This window comes from Mesoplodon mirus (genome assembly GCF_964341445.2).
Source record: "Mesoplodon mirus genome assembly, chromosome: 11".
In the NCBI taxonomy this organism is placed as follows: Eukaryota; Metazoa; Chordata; class Mammalia; order Artiodactyla; family Ziphiidae; genus Mesoplodon; species Mesoplodon mirus.
The window spans coordinates 86,687,786-86,713,599 of NC_138987.1; the positions used below are offsets into that span (position 1 = coordinate 86,687,786).

General features: G+C 37.5%; 1 protein-coding gene across 1 annotated transcript in view; it reads right to left on the reverse strand.

The window, feature by feature from the left end:
• PDE3A (phosphodiesterase 3A) overlaps positions 1-24,869 on the reverse strand; it is a 313,166-nt gene extending 288,297 nt beyond the window's left edge. Inside the window, exon 1 of the mRNA XM_082636832.1 lies at positions 23,886-24,869. Coding sequence (XP_082492958.1) covers positions 23,886-24,848 — 963 coding nt within the window. The 5' untranslated portion in view covers positions 24,849-24,869. The remainder of the gene's footprint in view (positions 1-23,885) is intronic.
• Between the last annotated feature and the right edge of the window lie 945 nt (positions 24,870-25,814).

Consider the following 25,814-nt stretch of genomic DNA (forward strand, 5'->3'; position numbering starts at 1 on the left):
TTTCAGAAAACCAGAAATTTAATAAATATGCTTCCTATGTATTTTATTCAAGACCTTAATAAACTGCTGAAGAAGATCAGGAAAGGAAAGCATCCTGGCTTTAGAGATTCAAGTTATAAATTCTCCTGTCCTCTCTTTTACTCACCACCCAGACCAAATTTCACGGGCTTCACTGACAGCACCACATGCCAAAACAGAAGATAAAGGCATCAATATGACCAGCTTTATCACGCCAGTAAAATTTTAATGGGTCCTACAGCTTCACCACTTTTAGAAAGATGACTACAGGGGGAAACCAACTAACAGAGATAAATTAGCAAAATGGGAAACTCTGTAAATTAGAAGAGGTATGTTTTAACAAGTATATTTTTCAACATTTATATTGGGAAACTCTGAGGGTTTTGTTAAAATGTTTGCAATGCTTGCTTTCTTAATTACAAAAAGAGTATAGGCTTTTTGAAAAAACTATTTAATAGAAGAATGTAAATTTTTTTTAAAAAGAGAAAAGATCCTTTTTTCTTTTGAATAAATCCCACTGGTAATTTGTGTTATTAATTTGGCATTTTTAAATGTTTGTTTCTTGTCTTGAAGATTGCATTATCATAGATCTTTCAGGTTGTCAAGTATTCTTTTCTAGTTCTTCAGATACACAGAGATAGAGATATATAGACAGGGATTCATATATTTAAAGACTACATTGCTTCATTAAATTGAAGAGAAATCCTTATGATTCATTCCCCAAAAATCATCTCTATTGATAATATGTCTACTATCTCATTCGCTATAAAACCATACAAATACCACACTACCAATCCCAAATTACTCTCTAAACATAACAGTGGCTACCATTTATTAAATGTGTCATATCTTCCAGGTTACAAACAGCATTTCATTTACCAGATCAAGCCTGTAAGGTAGATTTTATTATCCATATTTTACAAATGAATATATTCAGTCTCAGAAGGATTAATCATTTTATGATTACTTATAAATATTTAAGGTCAGACAGCTAGTAAGTGGCTGAAGTAAATATTGGAACACAAATATGACAACAAATCCTGCATCTTAATCACTGTACTGTACTTGAATCCCTCCATCAATAGATCTTGCTATCTGGCTATTTTCACACTTAGAATAAAAAAAATTAAAATTCAACTTCCATTTATTTCATCCTCCTGTCCATATGGAGTATTAATAAAAATAAATGCACAGTACTCTAAAGTTTTTCTCAATCTGGGCACTATTGACATTTTGGGTTAGATAATTCTTTGTTTGGGGGTCTGTCCCGTGTATTGTAGGATGTTTAACAACATTCCTGGACCCTGCCTACTACGTGCACCTTGGTAGCACCACCCTCCTCAAAGCCCTGAAAACTAAAAATACCCTCAGATTTGGCCAAATGTCCCCTGGGGGCAAAATTAGCCCCCGTTGATAACCAATGCAATATGCTATTTAAAACTTTGGAAACCCAGAGTAAGCAGAATAACTGACTCAAGTTCTGATATATTTACATTTAAAAGTATTTCTTCCACGAAAATTATAATTATAGAATTTGGCACTTCTGGAGGAATATGTAGAATTCTACACAATCAAAGTGCTTTTCTGAGAGCTCATATATTACACAAATCAATATTTAACTAAATTAGGTTAAAATATTTCAGGTGCAACTCTTTAGTGGTCCATTTCATTCCAATGTTAAATAAAGTAAACCTTCATTTATTGCCCAAAGTGGCACAAAGAGGTTTATTATTTATTCCAACTCATGAAAAAGTAATTCATACCATCTCTAATGAAGAGATATCCTTTTAGAACATTCAATGTTCTAGCTACTCTCTGCCCCATTTTTTATGATTTCCCTGTAAGTTACAAGCATGAACTCATAAACTATAGAAAATAAATAATGAAGCATAACTTTATGGGGAAAAAATTATGAAAATAGTCTGCCGTTCAAGGTTAGAAAACCAGTAATTAAAGTCAAAAGTAAAACCAAATGACCTGTAAAAATCAAGGCAAACATTGCCTCTTGCAAGAATATTTCACTGATGTCAAATGAAACTCCTGAAAAAGGCCCTTCCTCTAAACTATATTTATTTAAATCTCTCCTAACAGGAACTTTGTACAGGAAAGTAAATGCTCACTTGGTCCACAAATTAGGTTCATGCCCTTCTTGGATTAAGTCTATAGAGCTGTGATTTGCAAACCTTTTTTTTTCTCACTTCAACATACCTGATAGATGTGACACACACATCAGTAACTGTGGCTCACTACAGCATTGATTCAAGATGTGGGGAATTCTCCCTAGAGAGAACGTATCAGAAACAAGGGCAGGTTAGAGTTTGAAAAAACCTACCCTGGGATAATCACCTTTGTAGAAGACAAAGGGCCATTGTTTCTGCCATCTCAAAGAGCAGGCCTAGGATGAAAAGTTCATTTCACCACTGACAGTACCATCTTATGTGGATAATATTTTCAAAAGCACCCATAATTTGGTGCATCAAATCTCCAGCCTTCCTTTGCCAGCTATATTTTAGACCTATATGGGGTGATAGTTATAAATCTGTCAAATTGTTTTAATATTTGTATTAAGTATTATGTACAAAATCATGTCATATTGCCGTACTGGTTCTTTTCCTACCTATGTGTGTTGTTTTTCCTTTTTTAGCTAGACAAGTTAGTTTTTTTAAATTTTTATTTTATATTGGAGCATAACTGATTTACAATGTTGTGTTAGTTTCAGGTATACAACAGTGATTCTAGCTATGGTTTTGTACTAAGGAGAACCTTAGGCATTATTAAACTTGCTTCAGATTTCTATTGTGTTAAAGATCTATTTTGAATGAAGACCATGTAGGTAAATGGAACTACTTAATTCCCTAAAAACTGACCAAGTTTTATATACAGTGTTTCTTCCTCCCACTTTCCACTATTCTAGCCATACATAAATCACCAAAAGATACTTAATACAGCAAAAATGTTGGCTTTTTTCCTTGTTTTCATCTGAATCAAACAACAGGAGGGGGTTCAAAGTATCAAGCATACAACACAGATAGAGCTTCATGTTAACTCATGTGATGGTCTTCAAAGTTGTCGCTGACCAAAAATTAAATATATAGATTATTTTATTGACAAAAAAAAAACCAAATTCAGTCTTAGTATGTGTTAAGGGTCTTCCTATCTAGATGAGTGGTGTGTAGGTAGGTCTGTGACAGAATCACACAGCTTCCTCCTGATCACCCACATTTTGATAAGGTTTAGGTTTAGGACTGGTGTTTGGGCAAGTATACGCTGTAAAAAAAAAAAAGATGCATAAATTATTTTGGTACAAAAAGGTGACAGTCACACTCTGCTTTGTTCCAGTTAGACCACATCTAAACTACTGTACAAGGTTCTGGACTTCTCCAAAAAGAGAGGAGGAGAGGGGAGGGAGGGAGACGTGAAATGGCGTGGAAGGGAACTTAGCTCCCCATCAGGGTAGTGACTAAGCAAAAGCATAATGAGGACCATTTGTTAGGGATTTCATAAATTCGGCTCTACCTTCAATTTCCCTCCAACCCTGTAACAGCAGCAATGCTTTCTAGGAAAAGGAACACATAGAGAAACAAAAGAATTCCCCCCAAAACCCACTATGATATATAAGGACAAGTTTAGAAGAATACTGGGAGTGATGAAAATTTTACCAGGTGGGAATCTCCACCAAGTGGGCAAAGACCAGAAATCACACTGCAGTTATAGAAACGTGACCTAGAGTGTGTAGCCTAATTTATATATGTGTAATTATATATAAATTATATTCAATAGAAATATATGCTTATATATGTTAATTATATATATAAATGACATACATGCAATTATATATTATATAAATATAATAAATATAATGTATAAATTATATATGTTATATATTATATACAGAGACAAACCATTTATATATATATATATATAAACAAATCATTATAAGCATCTGGAATAACCCAAGAAAAATATCAAAGTGGAACCCAACCTGATAATTTCACAAGATTAACTGCTCTAGACTATCTAGATCATCTCAACTGATAAAATAATTTTTAATGATCCAGCATTCACTTGTTTCAAGAAAAAGAATCTTGCCCTTGTAGTTTTAAAATGTGATGGGGTTATGACAGTCTATCATGGCAGGGATTCTCAGAGGGTCACCCAGAAGCTGCGGTCTGTACTGACTCTAATCGGTCTATTTCCTTGGTAAGATCAGCACCAGGAGTACAAAGTTGTCTGCCCTGTAAGATTGAGGACCCTACTTAAAGTCTAATCTGAAATAGGGTGACAGCCTTTGTGCTTATTAAAATGGCCAAGGCTACAACCTTTCTGTGTTTGCAGTTGTAGACTGAACACAGGAGGCTTCTGATTCTAAAAAGCCATGTACATACAGAGCAAGGGAACATGGCGAGCAAATCTAACCCTGATACTAATATTTTTGTGAACGAATGAAACTGGGTGCCTTCAAGCAAACAAAAATCACATGAGGTTGTGAAGGCAACACACACAAATATGCCCAAATCAAACCCATACTTCATCCTCCCTTCCTTGCTCAGAACCTAAAACAAACAAAAACTGCTCTTCTGAGGCTTTTTCTCTCAAAGAACCGACAAGGGATTAACCTCCAAAATATACAAACAACCCATGCAGCTTAATATCAAAAAAAACAAACAACCTAATCAAAAAACAGGTGGAAGATCTAAATAGACATTTCTCCAAAGAAGACATAGATGGCCAAAAAGCATATGAAAAGCTGCTCAACATCACTAATTATTAGAGAAATGCAAATCAAAACTACAATGAGGGATCACCTCACACTGGTCAGAATGGCCATCATCAAAAAATCTACAAACCATAAATGTTAGAGAGAGTGTGGAGAAAAGGGAACCCTCCTACACTGTTGGTGGGAATGTAAATTGGTACAGCCATTATGGAGAAGAGTATGGAGGTTCCTTAAAAAACTAAATATAGAACTACCATATGATCCAGCAATCCCACCCCTGGGCATATATCCAGAGAAAACAATAATCCAAAAAGATACATGCACCCCAATGTTCACTGCAGCACTATTTACAATAGCCAAGACATGGAAGCAACCCAAATGTCCATCAACAGAGGAATAGATAAAGAAGATGTTGTACACATAAACAATAGAATATTACTCAGCCACAGAAAAAGAAAAAAATAATGCCATTTGCAGCAACATGATGGACCTAGAGATTATCACAGTAAGTGAAGTAAATCAGAGAAAGACAAATATCATATGATATCACTTATATGTGGAATCTAAGTTTAAAAATGATACAAATGAACTTGTTTACAAAACAGAAACAGACTCACATATCTCAAAATCAAATTTATGGTTACCAAAGGGGAAACGTGGGGGGGAAGTGATAAATTAGGAGATTGGGATTAACATATACACACTATATATAAAATAGATAATAAGGACCTACTGTATAGCACAGGGAACTCTACTCAATATTCTGTAATAACATATATGGGAAAAGAATCTGAAAAAGAGTGGAGATATATATATATATATATATATATATATATATATATATATAGACATATATAGATAGATAGATAGATAGATAAAACTGATTCACTTTGCTGTACACCTGAAACTATATACCTGAAACTAACCTAACACTGTAAATCAACTATACTCCAAAAATTTTTTTTAAAAAACAAAAAAGAACAGCATTCACAATCTTTCCTGTTTCCCGGATTCACAACGTTAAGGATTGTTCATGCCCTTTGTTCACACCTGCCACCATCAGTCACTGACTAATCCTGACAATTACAGCTTTTCATTTTCTCTTCAATCACCTTTCCTTTCCACCACCACTGTCCTAAGAAATCTTCAACGTCTGTAACCAGGACTTTTCCAACAGCCTCTTAAATGTCTCCTGTGTCCAGTTTGCCCCCATCTGAAACACTGTTATCAAAATCATGTTTAATCTATTCACAGTAGTCGCTGGCTAAAACCCTTTTAAAAACTTTCAGTGCCAAGAAATAATGTTCATCTTCCCCAGCCTAATTCTGAAGACATTTCCGTTTTTCATTCCCCACGCCCAACCTTGTCTGTCTTATCTCTTAAAAACGTCCCACCACCCCCTTCCCTCTTCCCACTACAAAGGCTAGGCTATCTGTTCCACGTGTTGTTTCCAGAACACAACATTGCTCCACACCTGGCATCCAGCTCCAAAACAGGCTTTATCCTATCCCTCCATCCTTCCCTCTGGAAGTCACGCCCACAGGAGAAAGATAGCAAAACATTCTTTTAAACATCCGTTCTTATTTTCTTTTCTAGATATATTTTTTTATATTGTACTAAAGTTCATTATAGTTAGCTTACTATCAACATAAACACATGAAAAAAGTTAAACATAAAAAGAGAAGTCAGGAAGAAAAGGAAGACAGAATATTACCAGAAATCCATGTGAAGAGGGTGATGGTATTTGAGCAATACATTTAGCTATGACCTCTCTGGAGGGCAAAGTTCTCAGGACTTTCTGTATTTTAAAGCATTTATCACTTGCCGCTGGAGTCATTTGTTAATGTAGTAGCTTTATTATAAGCTCAGGGAGGGGATGCAAGGGCAGTCCCTTTTGAACCCTCCCCCCAATAATCCCACCCTCTTCGGCATGTTATGGGCACTCTTCAAACCTTCTAGAATAAAAAACATGAACAGTGTCATGTTTCCAAGGGAAATTCTCATAAACCAGAGATCCGCAGTCCCGTCCTAGGAAATAACCATGCTAAAGGTGACTTTCCCACTAGGAACAAGAAGCATTTACCAGTAACTATTGGCACTCTGGTCTTCCTTAGAGCTAAGTTCCCCAGTGTAAATTAATAACCTGACATTCTGATTGATGAGTTATAGTTTTATTATTAGTGTTTTCTCAGCAATGGATAACCCCTGGTTCTATGGAAAAAGTGCATCTCTGGCCTGCAAGGCTGAGAGATGAGCTGCAGCCAAATGCAAACTTCAGTGGCAAACCCCCTCTCCACAGTCCCACCTCAGCCCCTGTCCCACCAGCATCCACCAAGCCACAGACACTCAGCAGAGAAATGCCTACCAGTCTCTGTAGCCTTAACTCAACCATCTCAAACAGAATCTGCTAGTGCTAATCTGCTAACTCTCTTTGGATAGAACAGTAAAGACAGGGTACAATGCTTGAGTAAAGGTTATTTTGTTCTGTTTAACTACTTTCTCTGATTCTATCATATTTATTTCTGGAAACTTTTTTTTGGAGGGGTTAAGTGAGACCCACAGTCTCTTTATTTTTTTAGGTAATTATAGAAACTGTTTGATATTCTCAAATTTATTTCCACAGAAATGTATAGTTCTTCAAACGAGAAGACATGTTAATAATCCTAGATGTGGAAGTGATTTGTGATTTGTTACACACTGCTTTCTTTTCCTATTCATTTATTTAAACAAGCAAAAACAAATGGAACACACAAAGTTCCTCAGTCTTAGACAGGAAATGCAAAGAATAATCAACAAATCCTGACAAGCAAAACTGAAATTAATCAATATTATACACAGAGTAGCTCAGATGCAGAAAAAGCAAAATACAGAAGCAACTCATTATATGTCTGCATATGAATTACGGATAAAATTTTAAACTATCCTAAAATTAAAATGCTTATATTTTATTTATAGACTATGCATAAACTATTAGAAAAATCATACTATGTATTAACAAGTATTTTGGCACACAGACTTCTTTCAAGCCAAAAAAATTTTTTTTTAATATTTATTACTTTGAAAAACAATCATTATGAAGTTGGTTTTTATTTGCAACTTTACTGGTCTAATAATCAGCAAGGTAGGCTCAATACTCTGCTTATATATGTGTTATAAAGAATTTCCCCTCCTTGGGCTTCCCTGGTGGCGCAGTGGTTAAGAATCTGCCTGCCAATGCAGGGGACAACAAGAGAAGCCACCATAATGAGAAGCCTGCTCATCACAACTAGAGAAAAGCCCGAGGGCAGCAACAAAGACCCAAGGCAGCCAAAAATAAATTAATTAACTAATTAATTAATTAAAAAAATAATTTTCCCTCCTTATAGAACCCAATTCATTTTCATGTTCATCTCCACATATCACAGTCATGATTAGTTTTGTTTCCACTTTTTAAACAAAAATAGGCCCAAAATCTTTTGTAAAAATTGAAGCATGTTTCAGTACATGTGTACATATTTCAGCACACATGTGTATTTTTTCATAAAACCTTACTTTCAGGTAAAGTTGCAAAAATTGTGTGTATGCCAATTTATAATTACAGGGACACATTTTTCAGGATCACATACCAATTGAGCCTCCAATCTTATAAGAAACTTACACCTTTCCAGCCACCTGGGTGAAGAATTGGGAATGCACATGGACTATACTTCTGAACATGTTTTACCCAGTACTGAACATCACATTACCATTCATAATAATAAAAGCACCTGGAGTTCCTATATCCATGTCTGCAAGTCCAACAACTAGTACTGGGTAAGTGGCCCTCAAAGTACTCTGTGAACATACGCAGGGGAACAATGTCAAATGACTACATTTCTTTATAAAGTTTTGTTTTTCTGATTATAAAAGAAGTATGCAGGGTTGAAAACGTAGACTCTACAGAATAGAAAAATAAACAAAAATCACCCACGATACCCTCATCCAAACAACAAGAAACATTTTGACTGCTTTCCTTTCTGCTATGCATTTGATTGTTGAGGTGAAAGCATGCCATATACTCCATTTTATTTCCTGATTTCCCTCTCCATTCATCAAAATATTTTCCCATGTGATTAAAAACTCATTTCACAGACTTGAAAATTCCTTATCTTTTGTGGCTTCCAAGCAGCATGGAAAATATTTCATAATCAGATACTAGCCACAATGTGGAGTCAAGCAAACTCTGAAAAGTTACAGTGCAATCAAGCTATCGTAATTTAAATATTTATATAGCACCTATCACTGAAGTGCTCTGTAGGTTGACAAATGGTCTGAGTTAATATGAAAACAAAATAGAAGCATTTCCTCTATAGGAAGGTCTGGGAAATACTGGCAACATGGCTTTAGATAAAAATGGGATTTGTCAGACTACTGAAAGACTAATAAAAAGAGAAAGCCTTGCATTTTCTTTGAAAGGTCTAATTGTTTGCCATATTAAACCTTAGGATATTACAGCATGAGTTATAAAGGTATCTGTTTAAAAGAGAGAGCGTGAGGATGACACTTAAGTGTGTTAAAATTATATTTTATTCAAATTTATTTTAAAATTTAAAAGATATTTATATAAGAATAAAATTTCAAAACTAAGTTTTATCAGACCAAATGTTATAAAACCCAGCAAACTAATACTTTATGCAGAGTTTAAGATACTTGATTAGAGTTTCAACATAAGGAGATCTGATGGTTTTCTGGAAACGCCCACAATTTGAACATCTTCTGAAAGGCAAAGACAGAAGGTAAAATTGAAAAGAAGAAGAAAAAAAAAAAAAGGTCAACCCAATCAGATTTTTTTTAAAGCAAGGAATGCTTAATATTAGGCCCCTAAATAAAAGAGAAAACATTAAAGGAACTCTCTCCCTACCTTCCAGGAGATCAGCCAGTCAATGCCAATCTTGGTGGCATTGCCTTCAATAGATATTTACAATCTTCTCTCTAACACTACCTCCTGGTATCATTCCCAATCCTCCCTGGATTACTGCAATAGTCTTCTAACTGATCTCCCTTCTTCCATCCTACCACCTATTTTCACTCAGCACAGATTGCTTGAGAGATCCCACTGAATGTAAGTTTGATCACATCCCTTCTTCACTTAACCCTTCAATGAATGGCTTTCCATTCTGCTTGGAGCACCAGTCTTGCAATTACCCCCACAGCCTATTGATCTACTGGCCCTCCTCATCACCTTTCTGACATCTCCTCCTGTATCACAGAAATGAAAACCAAAAAACTTCCTTTGATCAAGTTGGAGAAGAACATGATTACCCCAAGCAGAATTTCTAAATTGAAACCAATGGTGGTAGAGTGAGATGATACAGGATTCCTGCTCCTGTGGAGGTCAATCCAAAACAACCACCTCACTCAAGACTCAAAAGTCATTCAATGGGTGGGAAAATCTGGAAGAAAAGTGGTCTGAGTGTTGAGGCCCTGTGGAAGCTGGTAAAAAGAGCGAGTAGCTACAGAAATATTCTAATGTGGTGAGATCAGCACTCACTGAGGGTCACTGCTGAACTAGCACTGAACTAGCTGCTTTCCATAGATTATAAGCAGGAAGTCCCTATTATTTGAGAATAATGGTCTCATTGGCAAGTAACGAGCAAAAAAGAAGGGTATGACTAGAATGTCACCACAAAAACTTAAGCTAAAATTTTTGAGAAATAACTTTGTTTCTCAGAACAAAATATGGTGTATAATGGCAGCAAGAGGACAAATCAAGTTGCCGATGGGGTTATATGATACATGATTGCACAACTGACTCAAAGGAGCCATCAGCTATTTTGACAAACATGTTCAAATCCATCAATTTTCCTAAATATCCTCCTTCATCCTTTGTCACTCACATCTTTTTCTTCTGAAGCACCTGTCACCATCTTTGTCAAATCTTTCTTTTTCCACTGTGAGCTTGTCTGAATCTCCAGGCTCTTCTGTAATTTAACTGTAATTTAAGCAACTGTCTAATATCATTTAACTTAAGAAAACCTGCTTCTTTTGTAGACCTGCAAGTCTATTTTTTTTTATCAAATGCAAAATTGTTTGCATTGTTTTGCATTAAACTTTCTGACATTTACCAATAGCCTTCAATGACATGGCCCTAATGGGTAGGAATATTCTTGTTCAGTCACGGGGTGGGGGCGGGGGGAATGTTTGACAAGAACTAATGTCCATTGTTTCTATTAATTTAATCTTCACACCTTAAGAAGTAGGCTGTAGTATTCCTATGTTACAGATAGGATTATTCAAGTTCAGAAAGTTGAAGGAACTTTACATTATAAAGCCTCAGCCTGTCTCTGTCCAGGGCATATACTCTTTCTACTTAACATTTGTAGGGCAATATATTTTTATTTAAGCTTTGTAACAGCATATGAGATAAGTGAAGAAATTGTTACTCCTTTCTCACAGAAGAAGAAATTTATCTGCAGAGTGTCAAATAACTTCTCTGAGGTATCCTCAATGGAGAAATCAAAGTGAAAATTTTATGAATGTCATAGGTTGATTAACTATAATCTCTCTGTGTGTCTACGTATGTACGTATACGTGTGTGTTTACATAAATAAATAAGTTTTCCCCATGATACCGAGCCAAGTACTTTTTAACTATTTGCTTAATCAGATTGCAAAAGTCCCAACTTTCTGTCTAGTTTTAGTAGACAGAAGTTTATAGTCCTGTGTTTCTTCACTGAGGCAACAAAAATGCTCTAAAACTCGATTTCTGGACCCTGCTCTACACATAACTAAATCAGAGTTTCTGACCTTAGAACCTAGGAATTTGCATTTTAATAGGCTTCCCAGATCACTTTTATTCACACTAAAATTCGAGAACTACAGCATTGAAGACATATAGCAGCTCTATTTAGAAAGTGCCAGATAATGTGTAATGATAAGTAGGTGAGGTCAGGCCATCTCCTACAAATTCTGAAAGCATCTGAAGGAAGTCTATAAATCTACTAATCAGAGGCATTTACTGTTAGAATTCATAAACAAGAGTTTGATTAATATGGCATTATAATAATTACATAAGATTAATTAGCCCCAGGGAAAAAGAAGATAAGAATCCAGGCATATTGAAATACTTAGAAGGTAACAAAGAATCAATGTGAAATAGAGAGAGTCGATCTTAAATAAGATATAGTTACTTGCTGGCATTTTTCATCAATCTGGTCACATAAGAGGTAAAAGTTCACACAAGACTGCCCTAACGGTACAGTTATAAGTCAAAGTGATAAATGTGCTAAAGAACTAAAATGTAAGAATCGACGAATTGGAAAGTAATGAATGTCAGGAAAGTTCAGGAATAGCATTATGACCTCTGAAAAATGATCGAAGTGTTTTTGGTCTAAGCACAGATCCTAAGCCAACGCATGGCTGGACATCCTGCCCAGTGTCCAGGAGTGACGCCCGCAGGGTCTCCTCTTTCCAAATCCTAAGGAGTTCTAGATTTTAAGGGCACCAACATTATGTCCCCAAAAGACCATACAATAAATATATTTTTTTTTTTTTTTTTCTTTTTGCGTATGCGGGCCTCTCACTGCTGTGGCCTCTCCCGTTGCGGAGCACAGGCTCCGGACGCGCAGGCTCCGGATGCGCAGGCTCAGCGGCCATGGCTCACGGGCCCAGCCGCTCCGCGGCATATGGGATCCTCCCAGACCGGGGCACGAACCCGTATCCCCTGCATCGGCAGGCGGACTCTCAACCACTGCGCCACCAGGGAGGCCCAAATATATGTTTTTTAAACTGAGAAATTCTTTTGATTTTGATCTAGTCTTCTTTCTGCACAAGAAAAATACTAGCATTCATTTCTTTCACTTATTTATTGTGGGCAGTTTCCATTTCTGAATGCCACTTTATTTTTTAGATAATTTACTTAATCAGTGTTCAGTTATATCTGGATCCAACATTCCCAACCGAATTCTCACACTTTTCATTGAGGACTAGTTAATGGCTTCAGAAGTTCCACTGAAAAGATTTAAAAGCTCTCCTTGTCATTCTCTGAAGGGGTGAAGAAGAGCTAATCCCATTATTATTCAAGTAAAAAGGAATGAGAAGTGGACAAAATGAGGCTACTGCCTTAATAACTGTGCTATAATTTAGGTCCTGTTTATCTAGCAAAAACAATTTCAATGTAGCCAAAACAAGTCATTAAGAGGAAAAACAGACACTCTTCAAATGGTAAAGACATACAGTTAGCTTCCTGTCTCAAAATGAAAATAGAGTGGAAGGTTTTGCTCCTAAATTTTTTAGTTTATTTTACATTTGACAAAAATGTCAAAGAAATTTAGAAATGGCTCCTTTACCAAAAGAATATACCTTATTTCAAAAGGTGAATTAATTTATAACTAAATTCTCAGTTTGTAAATTATGTTTTCAAAGAGAAACAACATTTAGATTTTTTAAAAATAATATATTCAAAGATATCTCAAACTCTCAAAGTGTTCAGTAATGGCAGCCTTTCTAAAAGATCGACCTATGATATCATTTGACATCCACAAACTAAAAGAAACTTATTCCCAGAAAACAAAGTTGGAAATAACTTTTATTTCTAAACTGTACTCCTAGTTTATTTAAAGGCATGATAATCTGCCTAACATACTCAGAAGAGAAATGTCTGATTTCAGTGAGAGGAGATGACAATATCTCTATTAAGAATTATAACTACAGCAACAAAATATCCTTATTTGACTTAAAACTTTCTATTTTAACAAGTCAAGTTCTATTAAAAACTAGATGGACCAAAAAAAAAAAATTGACTAGATAAACTAAAACCTGTCATTTCAATAAAACCTTGTGAACTGTTGATTTTTAAATTCCTCTGGAGTCTGAAATATGCTACCAAACTTCTGGATTATTCAGCACAATTGGACTAGCGCTACAGATGGATGACATTTGAAATAAGCTAATTTCACAAAGTCATCTCTGGAAGCAACAGGCTCAAATTATATTTTGTAACTGAGCACAATTAAAAGATTAAAAAAAGAGATAGTATTTACTTTACATTAGACTTTTCAGAAAATGCAGCGATTGAATAAGAACCTCTAATAAGCATACAGACTGACTGTATAAAGGTGTAGCTGAACACCTGCCAACACTTTGTAGAAAGTGACAGACGGGAACAAATAACGTCAAAGCTGATTCTTTCTCAATTAATGTATTAGTTGCACATGAAAAAGACTTGAATTTTTATTTTTCTGAAAAATGTACCCTAATTTCACAGACCTTTCTAAAGTTCACACCACAGTGATCTTGGTGGTGGCTTTGGTTATTTTCAGTTGGAAGTGAGCTAAAAATAAATATCTAGGACTCATGCTGAACGTGGGATTTCCTACCATGAAAGGCACAGACAAATTCAGCCCCTTATCTGACACATGGAAGAGAATATTTTTAAAGTAATAAAATTACAAACATTAAAAATGTAAGTTCACAGACTAGTGAATAGGCTATTTCTTTTCTTCTCTCTATAGAAGTTTACTTCAATGGGTTTAATCAATCTCAGGAGATTAGGGGGATAAATATTTCAGATTAAAGTCATTTCATTCTTTTCTATCCATTTATTCTGCCAGTTAGCGCCTACCGCAAGCAAGACACTGGGCTGAAATTTTCTAAAGCAAATACTTATGGTTGACACAAGGAGGCCAAAAATGTTGATTCCTTTTATAATGAGAACGGTTGCGATGTGAATCTGACTTCTTCAGTTCTTGAGCCTAGAAAGCAAATGTTCAAGGAAGCCTAGGCAACTCAGGTTGCCTCTCCCAACTTCCTGGGAGACTGCTGCTGAGTCGGGACCCCAAAATACTAACTAACTCCCAAACAAGGGGATGTTTCATATCACAAGGACTAGCATGGCCTCCTGAAGACCATTTCCTAAGCGGACCTGTTAATTCCATCCTCTAAAATACTTAGTTTAAAAATAAGAACCATTTCCTTTCTCTGTGCTCAAGCTAGTTTAACAATGTCCAAAGGAGGCTGACTTCACAGGAGTCACCACAAAATAAAACATTCCCCCCCAAATAATACTGCTCTGACTTCAAACTTCCATTAGGTTTATTTAAGTGGATTATACCTGAAGAGGAGGAAACACCTGCCACTGATATAGCATAAATATTCAGTTATTTCAACTTACTTCAGAAGGTTGAAAATTTCTATTAAAATCCTATTAAATCAAAACCACAAGCTTCTTGCATAAAATTATTTCAATATTCTGACAAGGCACTGTGGGGTGTAGGGGATAGAAAGGCATTCCTTAAATTTTTAAACACACTCTGACTGAGAAGAATCTATTATGTTAAAAAAAACATGAAATAAAATGCATTTCTTGGAAAAAATTATATACATACACACACATACAGTACATTGTCAGACAGGAAGACTGGCCAAAAAAAAAATTACAAGACCAACCTTTACATTAATTTAAAGCAATTTCAAAATTAGCCAGGGCAAATGACTAGTTATGTTCAAATACAAACTCTTTCAAGTAACAGTTATGATTACTATGGCATTTTATTCTCCAGCTAGCTACTTCAAAAAGTCTAAATTAATCCAGCTTCACCAGGAGTGAGATTGAGTCCACATTATTTCATTTTAGACAAATGTGCTTCTTTGTATATCTAGATTCTATTACCTTTGCTCTTTCTAGCTTATTTCCTAAGTGATATGTAAAAACCTATGTATCTCACTATTTTTATTCTCTAATGCAAAGATAAATAATAGATCGTGCTTTAAAAGGGAGAAATTTATGAATCAAAAGTCATCATAAAGTCATTTGTAAGTTTGATTTATAAATCAAAAGTCATGATAAACATCACACAGATATAAACCAATATACGCAAAATAAATGCATACTTTAAAAAATAATTCTATACATCTGTGTATATAAAGGAACATGCTATATTTAAAAGTTGTTTTCTCATCACTTCTCGATGCAATATTGGAAATATGACTACAGTTATGAATTCATAGAGCTTGGGGAAAGGAGATGGAAGGAAGGTGACATTTAAAAGTTCTTCTTTTCCATCTGTACATTTTTTTTGAGTTTAGCCGGCAGTTTGAAATCACACAGAGCTTCAAAAGCCCCCTAATCTCAAGTCCTAGTTTAGAAATTCCACACTATCAAAATCTCCAGTCCTCTCTATACACAAAATGGAAGCATTTTCCTTTTGTATATCCATGAGAGTGGTGTTTACATAAGCAATAGTGAAGAATCATCAGCCCTTTACAGACACTGTTAGAATTTTCATCCATTAAAGCTACTAGCCGGTTTGCGGCTTTAGTTTCCTAAGTTACCAAGATAACGACCTGCATTACAAACATAAGCACTTTCATTTCTAAAGAGACATTAGATAACCCAATTACAGACTAATCACCATGAACAAGGCTGATCATGTGTTCACACTGTATATATAAGCCATTCCTGTTAACTAATCACACTTTGAAAGGCAAATTCATAATTAGCTGGAAATCCTGATTCTGTGTTACAAATCAAGTTAACAAAAAGCTTCCTTATTTAAGGGCTCTGTTAAACTCCCGCTCCAATTAAAATCAACATATTTTAAAATATGTGCAATAATGAGAAATGAAGAAAAGAGGGAAAACAGACTGACGTGCCAACTATAAGAGTGGTAAGTGGTACAAAAATGAGCTATCAAGACTACATACAAATGTGAACAGTTGTATATTAAGTGATATCATTAAATCTACATGGATTTTCCATTATAACAGAAGAGGTGACATTAGTATTCAAGTACTTCACCTCTTTAAAAATGTCCCAAAATGTAGCCATTAGCCACCCATGTCTACCAAGTACTTGAAATGTGGCTTCACCAGATTGAGATGTGCTGTAAGTGGAAAACACACACCACATATTTTGACTTTAGCACAAAAAGCAGAAAGCAAAATACCTTGCTTTTTTATGTTGATTTTCTGTTGACAGGATATAATGGATTAAGTTAAACAGTATTATCATGGATTTCACCTGTTTTTTTTTTTTTACTTTTTTATAAGGCTACTAGAAAATATAAAATACAGTACTTTGTTATATTTCTATTGGACAGCGCTTATCTATAATGTTTACAGGACTGTTTTCATCAAAGCCACTGGGTGACACTGTTTCTCCACTAAATTGATGCAACCAAAGCAATTTCCTGGCAGAGGAAAAAGTCTTGCACATACACGTACACACACACCAACGGACATCATGTGCTCCTTATAACTATTCATATTCTTAGGATGAAAAAACATGAATACATGTAAGTAACTTCATCACTATCTTAGCAGGACTGGCAACACTTAAAATCTGTAATAATCATTCAGATTCCTCAATAATAAATGATAGCTCTAATCAAATCAAACAGACAGAAGCTGTTTCTTTGTGACTTTTCCCAAATAGCTTTCCATCTTCTAAATGGTAATGTTCTTCATGACTTCCTCTAATATTACATCCTATTTACTTACATTTTAACAGATTCCTACAGAAACCATGCAAAATAATTTAGGTGAACAAAACCCACCAGCTGTTTTTTGCTAACAAAGAAATGCTTTACCCATGTGCAGATGACTTTTCAAACTGAAGTCTGAAATCCTGAACATTTTTAAATCAATTTATTGAAAAACTAAAATGAAAACCAAAATCAATATTTACACCACCATCGCACACTCTTCTTTGATGAGATAAAGAGTCTACAAAGTAGGACTCTGCAATGCAATTGGCATTCATTTCTGGGACAAAGTCCTGATTAATACATTCTAAAGGCTGCCTGGTACGTGACCAGAAAATTCACTGTAAGGGCTCGAAAGAGTTTTGTGATATGTGTCCTCTAAATGGGTTTTACTCAATCTTCTATTTCTGAAAGAGAATTTAGAGTTGAAAATTACAAATGCAATGTGGGCTTAAAGTGATCTGCCTTACTCCTTTCCTACTCTGTTCCCCCAGCGACAGATTCAAGTCCAAGAGAGAATTGGATAAAAGCCAACATTTTGCCGCAGGCTGCTACATACTTTTAACGGACTCTCCCTCAGTTTCCTTTTCTCTAAAATCAGACTAATTCTAGTCTCCTAACTACAGCCTGCACAGAATTAAGCATTTTAAGATCACATTACAACAAGTTCCTTACAGCCATAGACTACCTCAGGATAGGAGAAACATCGTTGTGGTACCTTGAGGTATAACATGTCCTAAATCCTATAAAATTTTTACCTGTATTTCAGAAGTCCTATTAGTGTATACTAAATTAATTTCCACTTCAAAGAAACAATTCTCCCTTGTCTTCAAAACCTAAACCTGCTCAAAATCTAAATAAAACATTTATATTTAACCATTATGTGTTGTGGACCTTCTGAAAATCTGTGAAAATATCAACATTTTCCCCAGAAAAATGAACAGGTGAAGTTTTACATGAAATTTCACAGAAGCGATGAACAGTTCTGGATCTAGATTTAAAACCTGCTCTAAGCTATTGTATGCATTCCTTCAAGGATTATCTAAGAGGTCATTTAGATATTTTACTGTGATTTCCCCTTTTCTTATGTTGATGTCTCATTACCCTAACTAGGTTCTAAGCTCTGCAGGGCTGAGGTGCTACATCATACCTGTGTGCAATTTGTATGCTTTCTAGCACAAGGCTTAACACATAGACAAAAATATGTTGATATGACTTTTTATAGGTTCACGGACCAAAAACTTTTATGAATAACATTAGCTAAGGATAGCATCTTTTAAAATAGTGTACATTTTGGGTGAACACTAATATTTTTAACAACTGCTATCTGACAGATCTTTCTCTGAACTACAACTTCTGCACATCTTTAAGATTTTTCCCCCCAGAGATCAAACCTGTGTATCTTACGTTGACAACAGTGCAAACGCACATTCTCAAGTGCAAAGTTAAGACCATTCCCCAGGAAAGCCTTACGGAAAACAAAAACAAACAAAAAATACTCCTTTAAAAAATACTACCAATTGTAAAAGTATATACTGATAGGTAGTTCCTACAAGGATTTTAATTTCTATGTAAAGGAACTAACGGTCATTTGAATAATTAACAGAGCACAGATTTAGGTGCAAGAATATGGAGGTGTCTGACTCTTTTGGCTCATTCTGAATTATTTGATAGATCTTCGCTGAAAACATGAATGTAGAAAATAAACGCAAATTGAGTTTTCAATCTAATATATTTGAGGCTTTTTTTTTTCAAGACACAATTATAAATATCACACTCAGAAGAGAAAAGGGAGGTGGAGACTCCATGGAACAGGAGACACATGGCCAATGAAAACAATTCACCAGAAACACATAGGATTATGTCTAATCTCGCAAAGCTCAAGAAACTTGCCCCATGCAAAAAAAGGTTTTCTGAAAAATCCAACTCCCACCCCTAAACCCCAAATAAACTCATTCTTTTGCTAGATTAAATATGCCAAGTTTTCAAGGAAGTCTACATAGACTCTACTGGGCTGTTACTGGCACAAACCATATTAACTGAAAATCTTAAAATGTAATATATAGGCATATTTCTAACTCTGAGGCTCATAAACATCCTACTTCAACATAATAAATGAGAACTTATTGAAAAGGGACATGAAATTAAATCTGGTGAGGCCTTTATTCACCTAGAGTCCTGAAGAGATTCTTCTCAGAGCTGTATTTCCTAACAGACTACAACAAATTCACACAAATGTCACTACAGATATAATGAATGTTTTTTCATGCCACTGTCACTCACCCTTGCCTGCCTGCACCCCTCCCCTTCAGGCTTTTCAAAATGTATTTCATACACAGAGTCACTGTTCTGGTTGTTTATTTAATTAACATGACAGCCCAGCATACACAGCATTTCTTTCAGTTCTACAGTTTTAACTTTTTTACACTTTAGGCTCAATACAGAAAGAGTAAAATTACTGTTTGCCTCCTTCCAACCTCTGTAAATTTATATAGATTCACTAACTCTTTCTGTCAAAACAGTTTTTCAGTATGCTTTAAATGTCTATATTCACAAAGTAAAATCACAATTTTGTCCCTACACACCAAAAAATTCTTTTCCCTCACCTTTCCCAAGGGATGAGAAAATATTGTTTTTCCTTTTTAGGGTTTTCAAAAATTGGCATTAATTAATTTTAATTCTGTCAGCAGGTCATAGGTAATCAATATTGTTCTTTGTATAGCCATGAGCAGAGTTATACGCCTGAAATGTGATAGAAGCTACAATTGAATTAAAAACCCATGGTTGTTTTGGAAACTTATTCAATTTGAGAAATGTTATATTATCCTGAAATGTATTTAGGAGTTTAAAGGACAATACATTCTGTATTTTCAGAAGCAATCTATACTGTAAATGCAAGTAAGTTATACTTTTTACCAATGATGTAAGAAGGCCTACCATATGCCTACCATTGAAAACTACACCTACTACTATATTCTACTACTTTTGTTTTGTTGTTGGCTTTTTTGCTTGAAAATACCTTTCTTACATCACTGATGAAATACTTGATTCTACTTTTGATAACCAACCACTAGACTCTTGCAAAAACTACTACATTCCTACAAAAATCTGCTAAAGATATTTTTTGCTAAAGATGTTTAATTGAGAGCTGTAAGGACTTATGTCTGGAAAACTATTTTGATTTTTAATTACACAATGTGAAGTATATAGCTGTACATTTCTGACTGATACTGTACCCATCACAAAGAATTTTGTCATGAAGTGGTAAAACTGCATTAACAGTGACAAGCGTACGGCTTGTGTTTATTTTATGTGAAACCATAGGCAAAGATATTAAATTCTTCTTAATATGTAACTAAAATAAAATGGCATTGGTTTGGAATCTTTCTTAAATCAATGTGCATGGTGGTCCCAGTAATTAGAGGGGAATGTCTGGCCAATTGCATTCATTGATGTATAAGGAGAACAGAGAGACATCCCTTCAAATACAATTTCCAAGTGTTAAAAATTGCTAAGTTAAAATTTTATGTTTAGAACTAACATATTTATTAATCATGCATAATATCTAATAATTCAAGAAATTCTAAGGACCTTAGAGTTCAGAGGGCACAGTGATACCTGCTCAGGGATGTGAACATCTGCTCAGGAAAGATACATACACCTTAATGGAACCCTCTGCCTTCTTAACCAAAATAGTACAGTTTGACTCACTGTTCTACAAAATCTTGAGGATACTGGGCTGGTAGGATTGAACTAAAAGCCATGCAAATGTTACCAACTTTGTTCTTTCCTGAAGTAGATACCTTCACTTGCATCTCACAGATACACCCCATGTCCCATTAATCCTGGGACTGAAGACTAGATCTATGGTTCCTTTCTTTGGTTGAAGCGATCTTTATGATCAATGCTGCAAAACTCAATTCTATATGTAATAGCTGATCTACTGTCTTCAGTATGGTTGGGGAAGGGAGAAAGGGAGTGAGGGAGGGAGGAAGGGAGGGTCAGAAATCCATCTGTCATTTGGTTTGCCTTATGAAAACTTTATCATCTATTCTCCTTGACCTTTTAGAATTGAGTCATTGCAGAGAGATAGTTCCCAAGCAAGTGGCCACTATCATTCATCTGGAAAAGAAAAGGCTGGAATTCTCTCACCTTTAAACCTCATAATGAGCAAGGTCCAAATAAATTCTCAAGAGGCCTCTGCCAGCCTCTCTGTGTTTTGTGTCCTCACACCTCTACTTAAAATTCACTTGTTGCCTGTGGATTGTCTCAGGTAGCATTCAGGCCAGTGTTATATATGTGTTTTATAATTATTTTGATTCTTGACTTCATAAAGCATGCAGACGACAGTGGTACACTTTGCACCCTTAATGAGAAGTTTGTTTCCTTGTGATAAAACAGATAAGCCATTTACTATATAGCTCCTGAACTTTTCACACAGGCTAACGTATGAGATATTGCCCTGTCTTATAAGATCCTAGTGCATATTAGTTCCCACCCACCCCCAACAATTACGCTCAGCAACAACTTAAATGGGTCATATATAAAAACTAGCCTTAAGTAACACGTACACACTTACCCATGCCCTCATTAAAACTTCCAGTAAATAAAGTTCTGCTAAATGTAACCTTGTTTTTCCATCAACCATAAGAGATAGTCTCTCACTTTAGAAGATTCTTCATAAACACAGGCTTTAAAAAAATAGCAGCCAAGAAAACTGGCCAAAATAGATTACAAATATACATTTTCAACAGAAATCATCAGCAAAACACGTAAAAATGCAAAGCTCAGATATTTCCTTATAAGTTCCCAGATGATTCAAATCCTCCATTTAACAATTTAAACCAGGGGAAACCAATAAAAATCTACAGGCTAATTAACGCTGCTGGTTAATTCCCCTAAACAACTTCTTATCTTAAGTCCACCCTTAACTCCTTAACTTCTAAATGTTACTATGAAATTTCAGAAATTTAATTTCAGAGGCTAAACGATATTAATTTGGAGTCAAGTTATTTATGCTTAAATCACAGATTTGACTTAGAAATTTAGGTTCAATTTTGCAATGATCAGATCACATTTCCTTATAAGTTAAAGAAAAGTGTGTTCAAAAAATATTTAAACTAGCAGTGTTTTCATTTAAAAGACATTCTCTAGGTGACTTTAAAAAAAATTAAAACGTTTTCCCCCCTAATTGGTTTACCCTTAAGTAGACAGCTTACTTTATTCTGGTGATTTCCAGATTTCTACCAAAACTGAGTATCAGTCAGTGGCCTGTTTTTAACTTCACTCTTAGAGTAAGCTAAACCCAAGAAATATTTGCTTTATCTAAACGAAAAGCTAAATAAGTACATTTGTTTTAAAATAAACAGAGACTATGATGTTGTCATCCATTCTGCTAAATAATGTCAAACAACCACATTCTGTGGATTCAACTCCATTTCAGAAACAAACTGGCCACCACACCATATGGTGACTGCTATTTCTTAGAAACACCCAAATGATTATCCACAGAATAACCTAAACAGAAAAAGCTTAGTATGTCTTAGGATACTCTCTCACTCCCTAAAGCTGTCCTAATAGTACCACAGGTAGGCATAAATTTAAATGGGAAAAGTGTAAATTTCCACTTGCTGTACATAACCAGCTCTCTGCCATCCCTACCCCAAGTGTCAAATCAGCTTGGAGTAGAGAGGCAAACACTGAGGTACTCCTTCTCAGATACAATCTGCTTTTAAAATTGGGATTTGTTCTTTTATGCCCTTTATAGCAACTATACTCCATGGTCTCAAAACACTTACTGATAATAAGGAAATTGGTCCCCATAATTCACTAAACTTTTATTTGGTATAACTTCACTCATAATTCTAGATTCCTCCTCCTCCTCACTGAAAGACTGATATTACCAGCAATTTAGAAATACTCTCCTGAATTAATGTTTCCTGTATAAAACCATTTCAATTTCTAAATATTCACTGAAGTATGTAGATAACTCAAGAGATATGTTTTCTGAAGTTGATACCAACAGCGCAGTCCATGATTCTGGCAAATTCCTAAGTTCAGACATATTGTTCCCCAAATTGAAGTTTATGATGATAATACAAAACACATGAGCATGTAATAATGTATGTCCCCAAATCACACTTAAAAACAAACTGGGCACCACCAAATGCAGTCTCTTCAAGTAAAACGTACTGCAAGACCAGAAAGCGTATCAGCACCTCACCTTCAAGCATTCCTTGCTTTAACTGTAAAATATTTATACTGACGTCCATAAACGTTTACCTGTCCCTTTAGAAGAAATAAGTTTTATAAAAAGGAACAGAAAGAAATCTAGTAAAAGCCTCGTTTTAAAAATCACCCATCGCTTAAAAAAATAATTAAACTTAATTCGAACGTTTCTGCTAAAGGAGGAAAGCATCAGGGCAAGCCATACGCAGGTGTAGCAGATCTAAAAAGTTGGCCCAGCTGTGGAAGACCCCGCAAAGCTCATCTAGTTTTATTACTTATTCGGGTTCCTGTTGTTCAGGTTATAAAATACTGTGTGAGAGGGGGAGGAAAACCCGCTAGTTTCCAACTAAGTCTGAAGTTAGAGCAGTTTTCTGGGCTATCTTTCCTTCTGTTCCCAGAGCTCGAATTCCCTCCACTTTGTGGCGGATACCAGGGGTTTCAAGTTTTCCCGAGAGGTGAGTGAGAGGGGCTTCCAGCGCTTACCTGTTCCCTCGGGATGCAGGGCAGGGAGGTCCTCCGATGGGACTTGCTGCTGCAGCCCGACATCTCGGCGGACACCACGGAGCTGGACCGCCTCCTCCTCTTAAACACTGGGATCTCTTCCTTGGTCCCAGCGATCAGCTGGGACCCGAAATGCTCCCTCGGAGCCGCCCCCGTGGACTGTGGCAAGATTTGCTCCACGTACCTGGCCAGGAGGATCCCCAGCGCTCCGGCCAAGTACGCCAGGTACGGTCTCCAGGCGACCTTGAACCTCTCTAGGGAAATGAGGGCCACGGTCCTGACCGCGCTAGTCAAGGCGATCATGAGGACGCCCAGCCTCAGCCTCAGTACCAGCCATGTCGCGGCGGCCAAGCAGCTGAGCACCACCCCCGCGGCGGGGAGCGAGAGTAAGTGATCCTCCCCGACGCCCAGCCCAATCTGGACGAGCGCTTCCCCCCCGCAGCAGGCGGCCAGCAGCGCGACGGCCAGAGGCAGGCGCACCCCGGCGCGCTGGAGGTACAAGCCCATCCAGAAGAAGGCACACAGGAGACTGAAGAGCAGCGCCGAGGGCTGCAGCCAGGGCCCGAGCGGCGCGCCGCCCCCGGGAACACCTCCCCGAGGCCCCGGGAAGACGCCCCCTTCTGCTCCGGGGGCAGCTTCCTCCTCCTCCGCCGCCGCCGCCGCCTCCTCACTCCGCTCTAGGTCACAGCCGATCTCCCCGCGGACCAGCCTCACCAGCAACGCTAGCAGAAAGGACAGGGAGCCCGCGCACAGCGCCGAGGAAAGTTTCTGCGAGCGCCGGAGGGGCCGCAGCACCAGGGCGCCCCAGCAGCCGCGGCAGCCCGGGTCCCGGGGCGATGAGGGGCCCGCGAGACGGTGGCAGCCCGGGCCCGCCGCGGGGGCCGGCCTCGCCTCTGCGTGGCCGGGCTTGGCCCCGACTCGGGCGGCCTCGCCCGGCACGGCCATGGTGCGCCCTCTTCGCGGACTCCCCGAAGTCCCCCCGACGCCCCCACCCCGCCACACACACACACACAGACACGCACGCACGCTCGCTTGCTCTCCTCCCAATCCCACCCTCGGAATCCCTCCTTCTTCTCCCAGGCCCGCGAGCACTGAAAGTTTCAGCTTTCGAATAACTCCTGGTGAAGACTAGATGCTCCAGAGATGAGCCTTCAAGTGAAAAGCTAGCACAGGCAGAAACGATCAGACTTCCTCTTTTTCTCTCTTGGAAAAGCTTTGAAAATTCTCCGCTCCACCCCCACCCCCGACTTCTGTCCTCCGGGGTCTCTTCGGACTTCAGGGTTTTAAAGATTGCCCGAGGCTTCCTGCGCGCGGGGTCCGCAGCCGCTGCTGGAGCCGGGGGCGCAGGGCGAGCTCGGGGCCATCCCGGGCGCTACTGCGCCCGGGGCCCGCGGCAGATGGAGGTCCCCCTTCTCTTCCTTCCTGCAGCTCTTTCTCTATCACTCTTTCTTTCTCCTCGGCCGATCCTCCCCGGCCCGGCCCCAGGAAGCGAACCGCCATTCCCTGGGGCAGAAAGCACAGCCTCCCCAGCGTCTGTAGGTCCAGTTCATGGCAAAGGGTGGAGAAAATGGAAAAGGGGCTGAGAAATAACCAAGAAGTTGCTAAGTCCCGTCGGAGAGAGACCCAGTCCGGGAGACGAGCGGCTGCCGCAAGGGAAAAGAGGGAGGGCGAGCGAGCTGGAGAGGAAGGGAGGGTGAGAGGAACGGGAGGGTGAGAAGGGAGAAGGAGATTTGCTCGCTCTCTCTCTCTCTTTTTTCTTTTTTTCCTTCTTTTTGGTGCGAGGTTGGTGGTGATTTGCAATTTTGCAGAAGGGAAGCGAGTGGAGACGACTAGTTACAATTGTATAAAAAGCAGGCAGCTGGACTGATCTGCAATCCCGCTTGCTTTCTTTAAGGCAACTCCCTAGGAAAG